Source organism: Sturnira hondurensis, unplaced genomic scaffold (assembly GCF_014824575.4).
Source record: "Sturnira hondurensis isolate 20B ecotype Veracruz unplaced genomic scaffold, ASM1482457v3 Scaffold0023357, whole genome shotgun sequence".
NCBI classification, from domain to species: domain Eukaryota; kingdom Metazoa; phylum Chordata; class Mammalia; order Chiroptera; family Phyllostomidae; genus Sturnira; species Sturnira hondurensis.
Window position 1 is genome coordinate 3400150 of NW_028095988.1, and position 7012 is coordinate 3407161.

General features: G+C 40.2%; 1 protein-coding gene across 1 annotated transcript; it reads left to right on the forward strand.

Annotated features, from left to right (window-relative positions):
* Positions 1 to 839: 839 nt before the first annotated feature.
* SMCO1 (single-pass membrane protein with coiled-coil domains 1) lies at positions 840 to 5581 on the forward strand. Its single transcript, XM_037037500.1, has 3 exons — positions 840 to 1098; positions 4459 to 4608; positions 5053 to 5581. Exons 1-3 carry the CDS (start codon positions 1049 to 1051, stop codon positions 5495 to 5497), a joined length of 645 nt encoding a protein of 214 aa, XP_036893395.1. The 5' UTR covers positions 840 to 1048; the 3' UTR covers positions 5498 to 5581.
* Positions 5582 to 7012: the final 1431 nt, after the last annotated feature.

Sequence of the window (7012 nt, forward strand, 5' to 3'; positions counted from 1 at the left end):
ATTTTCTTTTCAAGTAATGTTCTATATCCCCATTACAGTTTAAATCCCTTAAATTCAGGAATCTGTTTTGTGTTGGTTTTTATTTCCAATACCTAATCGAATAGTAGAAGCTCTCAATAAAAACTTATTCATTTCTTTTTTTTTTTTTACAATATTTTATTTATTTATCTTTAGAGGGGAAGGGAAGGAGAGAGGAGGGAAACATCAATGTATGGTTGCTTCTGGTGCATCCCCTGCAGGGAACTAGCCCCTGCCGGAAACTGGCCTGCAACCCAAGCATGTGCCCTGACTGGGAATCGAACCTCGATCGTCTGGTTCGCAGGCCCGCGCTCAATCCACTGAGCTACACCAGCCAGGGCCTCATTTCTAAAAATAGTTAGCCCTGGCTGGTTTAGCTCAGTGGATTGAGCTCGGTCCTGCGAACCAAAGGATCGCACTTCAATTCCCAGTCAGGGCGCATGCCTGGGTTGCAGGCCAGTTCTCAGCAGGGGACACATGAGAGGCAACCATACATTGATATTTCTCTCTCTCCTTCCCTTCCCCTGTAAAGATAAATAAAACTCTTTAAAAAAATAGTTAGATTTTTAGTATCAATCTAATACCTGATAAAAGGTCTGGGTCTTCCTTTAAACCTAATTTAGATGCTAATTGAATTAAGTTGTTAAGATCTGAGAGTAATGTTTCCATCAAATTAAATCCTACTACATATTTACCTTTATATATTTGTATATACATTTACTAGAATATACGTAGAAACATGATTACATCTGTTTTTATGCTATGCTGATGTGCTACAGCTCATTTCCAAAGGCAAATATTATAGTGCATTTTGGACACCTGTGTTTTTGAGATCAGTTCTTTGAAACTATATTTGGATGTATGAGCTATTAAAAGCTTCTTGTACTGAGTGACCTTTCAGGCAGAATTCAGATTGAATACTTGTGCTGGTGCTGCCTGTTGCTGAGTGGAAGACAGCAGAAAACCCTGGATTCAAACCTCTGTTGGGCTTTTGTTTTGCTTTTGTTTCCTTTCATTTTGTCTTAAGAAGATGAACAATGAAACCACAACCCTGATGTCCTTGAAGAAGGCGATGAAAAGGTTGCTAAGGGATACTGGGGGGGAGGGAGCAAGCATAGGTCTGCTTTTCCGGGAAGATGGATTAGAGAAGTATCAGGAATAAAAATTGAGAAAGAACTACAAAATGCCAATTAGAATTCTATCTCTGTTAAAGTGGTTTAAACCTCACCCTGGCCAGATAGCTTAATTAGAGCGTTGTCCAAGTACACCAGATTGTGTGTTCAATCCTTGGTCAGGGCACATACAAAAATCAACCAATGAATGCCTACATAAGTGGAACAACAAATTGATGTTTCTCTCCTTCTCTCTCTCTCTCTCTCTCTCTAAAAAAGAAAGAAAGGTAAATAAAGTGGTTTAAATCTTCTAGATAAAAAAATATGTAAATGACTAATGACATAGTTAATGACATAGTGATGTCATTAACTGAGCTGGGGAACTGTGATAGAAAACCGACTCAGATTTGCAGACCTGTTCTTTAGGATTTTGTTGTAGACCACTCTGCGTGATTCTAGAAATTGTATCTCAATTCCTTGTGGCTAAGGGTGAGGGATGACCTCTGGAATGCGAGCCAAAGCTTGTCTCTGGTAGCAAACACTGCCTCAAGTTTCCTCTCCCTGCCCCCAAAGCTTGGTTGGAAATCAATGACAGATAAGACCCCTCACAGCGGAGGGGGGTGGCAACCTAAGCCAGACTTGATCACTTGGGAGGCCTTCATGGAAGGAATGGGGGGGTTGCAACAAAGAGCAATGGACTCTTACCCCTGGCTTTGACAAAGCCAGAATCCCCACGTTCTCTGGGAGAAGTGCTTCCTGGCTCTAATCCCCTTAAGCCTGAATACCTGTTGGGGAGGGGTGCAGCTCCTTGCCTTGCTAGGGTGTGTCCTGGGGAAGAATCTGGCATCACAAAGACTTCCTGATAAGCCTGTGAAATCTGCTCTGCTAAGAGTGCTTTCATTCATATGTTAAGGGTTTGAACAAGAAACCCTAAAACTCTGTTCCTGACAGACTCTGACTCATAGTAAGCCCTCAGATTTCTTTGAAATGTTATCTACTGTTTGATCCTTGCTGCCCTGTATTACTGTGTATTAGAACCCAATAAAAGCTCCTGGAGGAGGGGGCTCAAGGCCTTTTTCTCCTCTGAGAAACTGGCCACTGCCCAGGGCCTTTTTCCTCTGGGAAAATGGCCACTTCTCCTCTCTAAGCAGATCACATCATGTCTCAGTCATATTTATTCTCATCCATGACACCCAGGGGCACTTGCGAGGAAAGTCGCCCCTACAGGATTTATTTGGAATTGTCTGGGAATGGCTTCTGGTGAGAGGACTCCAAAGAACTGCTGTAATTATAAACTTTTATACTGATTGACAAGCTAGAGCTCCTCTCTACAGTTCAAGCTAGAGATAACCTATGGTCTGAAAGTTAATACAAACAGTATGTCAGAAAAACGTTTTTTATATGTACACAGAGATTGCCAGCATATTAGGTCATGCAGGTTTATACTCCTACAAAAAAGGACATTTCATACTGAGACTTATCTATATGTAATCATCAGTGAGAACATTCTACCATCATAATTTTAGGGGTAGTGAGTAGGTTCAATTTAGGACAGTTTAGTTTGACATCCCCTTCAGGTGGAAATGCACAAAACATGGTTGAAGATACAGGTCTACAGTTTAGGAGAGAGGAGGTACTTGCAGCTGAATTAGCCTCAAATGAAAGGTCAAGCTTAGAACCTGAACAACCACAACAGCATTCAGGTCACTGGGGACATAGAAGCTCGGGGAAGTAGGTATGTGTTTGTGTATCATTTCCTTCATGAATGACAATGTGGTTGGCTTCAGGAAAGTTTCTTTGTGGTTCAGTTACACATAATTCCAGTGCTACCCATGCCCTCTGGTGATCAGGGCCGTGTAGAGCTACTCAAATCCCCTTTGGTTACTCAGCTCAGCATCTCACTCACATTGCAGATTTCAATCATACAAGACGTATTTTATTACTCCTGTGTAAGTTCTCTGCTAGGTGTTTATACCTCTGCCAGGTATAAAGATACCCAAGAAACAGTCTCTACAAGAGCTTACAATTCTGTTCAAGTAAAGCTAACTCTAAAAATAAAGCAGGAGTTGGAAAGTGACAGGTCTTAGAGGTAGTCTTTCCGAGAATGAACTAAGCAGTGTGATCTTTAGGTAGAAAGGATGGAGGCAGGGGGTGGGATGTTAAGCAGTCAGTGGAATTTGAGATAATCCTTAAAGGAAGGCTAGGATTTGAACAGTCAGAAATGGGTGGAGAAAGCCTTTTTACTAAATACTGGGTCCCGCACTAGCTAAGCTATGAGAGGTTTTCTTAGGCTCCACTGAGAAAGAAATGCCAATCAGCCATAAAATAGGCGATAAAGAGCTTTATTGGGGTTTGGGCACCTGGGCGAGGTTCCCCCAGTCTGCAGAGGCTGGGAGAAGTCACACCCAAGCAGGGAATGTAGTGTGGTTTTATTTTTGTTGGCTCCCCATGGGAGCAGGGGATTGGTCCACTCTGGACAAAGCAGCAATACAGCATTGGTAGTCTCTTCCTCAGACTCAGGTTACTGGGAGGATGTCTGTCTTGGCAAAGTCCAGCTGAGGCTTCCTCCTATCCCCGCCCACCCTAACAAGCTATATGACCTTAGGTCTCAATATTTTTGATACCCAATATCTTTATGTATAAAATAGTAAAAATGACTGCATTACTTCTTATGGTTGTTGTGAGACTCAAAGTAATGCTTGTATATATATATATACCTTTTAAAGTAAAAAGTACAATACATAGACAAAACATGTCAGATGAATTCAAGTAGACAATTCAAAAATTTGGCAATATAAGAGCAGCATGGATGGAATTGGAGAGTATTATGCTGAGTGAAATAAGCCAGGTGGTGAAAGATAAACACCATATGATCTCACCTCTAAGTGGAACCTAATTAATAGAATAAACAAGTGAGCAAAATAGAACCAGAGACATTGAACTAAAGGACAAACTGACAGTAAGAGGGGTGGGGTTGGGGGGGATAATAGGGGAAATAAGGGAAAGAGTTGAGGATAGTGTATAAAAGACCCATGGACAAAGACAACGATGGGGGAGGGGAAGATTGAATGTGGGAAGTGGGGGTGTGTAAGACAGGGGAGAGTAATGGGGGATAAATGGGGACAACTGTAATTGAACAGCAATAAAAAATTTAAATGATAAAATAAAGTATGATTTAAAAAAAGGAATGCAAGAACTAGGATGATGACTAGAGAGAACAGCAAGTAGCTACCCAAATTGTATGCTTATAAATAATATAGTCTCATTTTAGGCATCATCTTAATTTTGTCTCTGACCTAAACAAACCCTTGATTCTTTTATCCTATAGATTAGACCACAGACTCCAAGCTTTAAAAGGACAGTTTAAACAACTAGATTTCACCAAGGATAACCTGACACAAAAATTTGAACATCACAGCAAGATGCTGGAGAGCCAGGCAGCCCAAGAAGAGCTATGGGCAGCAGTTCTGGCACTCAAGTGAGTATCCAGTGAGAAATCAGTGGGATTCGGTGGCATTGCGAGAGCTTACAGTGGTCATTCTAAAATTTGAATTTCTTAATATGGTTCCAGCAATGGACTGTGAAGAGATCATATATTCTAAGGTTCATTCACTCAAAAAAGATTAATCTGAACACCCGTTTATATGCCAGGCACTGTGGCACTCATTTCATCGTCTCTCGCTTGCCAAAGTCTCTCACAGAGATGGATAATATAACTCCCCTGCAATTGAAAAACTTGTATGTGTGGCCAGAGAATTAAGGTATCCAGTTTAGCACAGGTCTTGTTTCTGAAGTATTTTCTAAAATACAGCAGCTGATTCTCCTAGTGGGTTTGTACTTCTCTGAGTTATCCTAATAGAATTAACTTTATAGTTGAACATAAAGTGTTCTGCTGCTTTAGAAGCTCTTCCCTCTTTTGCAGGTTCACTTCAATGGAATTGAATATTGTATATAGCTACGTCATTGAAGTTCTCATCTGCTTGCACACTCATGTACTTGAGAAGCTGCCAGACCTGGTGGGTGGTCTTCCTACTTTAGCCTCTGTCCTTCGACGAAAAGCCAAGAACAAGTGCATCGGAGTTGTGTGGGAGTCTGTCCTGGAGGAGTGTGGGCTGCAAGAAGGTGATATCACAGCACTTTGTACCTTCTTTATTGCACATGGTAACAAGGCAGAACACTACAGCGCCAAAGTGAGACAGATATATATTAGGGATGTCACCTTCATGATCACCAACATGGTAAAGAACCCGGCTCTGCAAGGCAGTTTGCTGAGAGCTGTTCAGCTCATTGAGAAGGGGAAAGCAGTGAAAGCCTCTGAAGAACAAAAGTTGTCCCTGAAAGAGTTGATACCAACAGTCAAAAACTAACTTCTTACCTTAAGACCTAGCTATTCTACTGTCTTTTTCAGACCATAAGACACACCTAGGTTTTAGAGAAGGAAAATAAGAAAATTTTTGAAGCAGAAAATGTGGTCAAGTATTTAATAACGTAAATAATATTTCACTGATGTAAATATAAAGCCACATTCGGACTATAAGACACACCCCCATTTTTCTCCCAAATTTTGGAAAAAGGTGTATCTTATAGTCTGAAAAACATGGTACTTCCATATTTTTGCAAATGGGGAAAATATGTACATACAATTTTGTTATGGACTTATTTTTATAGCAAAAGTTGGGGAACTACTGGAGAAATTATGATAAATTGATAAATGGATACTTTCTGTGTAGCCATATTAAAAATGAAGAATCTCTGTGTTTTAATTGCATAATGAATGATGTGGAGTTATCACAAAGATGTGCTGTTTTAAAATATTTATTTTCAATATGTATTGTTAAATGTAAAAAGGGACAAACACAAATACATATATACACATATATAAGCTAATATATCTGTAAACTTCATAAACTTCTTCTGGAGAAATACATAAGAATGTGATAACATTGGTTGTCTTGGGAAGAAAACTAAGAAGCTAAGGGGTTAAAGGTAGGAGGTAGTCTTTTTACTGTAGTCCAGGTGTACATTTTGAATTTTGAACAATGTGAATGTATTATCTATTAAAAGACAAAACAATAATAATTACATGCAAATATATACTGCATGTGTTGTAGTTTCTCTCTAGTACAGTAACACAGTTATTTATACTAGAAAGGGAACGCACACACACTGACCATATATTTACAATATTTATTGAACACCAAATGCCATGTGCTAAGTGCCATAGGTTAAATGCTGAGCTTTTGTTTGGAAGGTACAAATTCAGAACAGCAAGAATGAGGTGACACTCTGGAAGAATGTCAGGGAGAAAAGAATAAGAAGTCATAAAAGGTGATATATTACCTTGCTGGCCTCTCACTGAAAATGAGCCACAAGAAACATAGCAGGTTTCTTGGCCAATACATCCCTTCAATCTGGTTTTTCTTCAGACAGTTTGAAGAAACCATGCCTTAGAAAAAAGAAGAAAATTTCTCCGTTGTGCTTGTTCAGTCCACTCTTTTCAATTGGCCAGTTTGCTCCATGGGGAATGACAACCAATATTTCCAAGACGCAGCATTTAAGCCCTCTCAGCAGCCACTGGAAATTCAGAGCCTGCACCGTTCACTGCAGTGTTTCCCAGGAGTCTAAAAGTGGCAGAAGGAGATAGAGATTCCAGGAATGCAACTGGTCAGCCCCAGACAGACCAAGGGACAGTGGGTCCAGAAAGTAATCAAGGCCAAGGAAATCTGAGGAAGCATATAAAATGAATCCATTACAGAAGATTTTAACAAATAGAATCAAAATGCAAAATCAGCCTTGGCAGGTGTGGCTAAGCTGGTTGGAGCGTCATCCCATAATTGGAAGGTTGTAGGTTCAGTTTCCAGGTCTGGGCACATATGATCCCA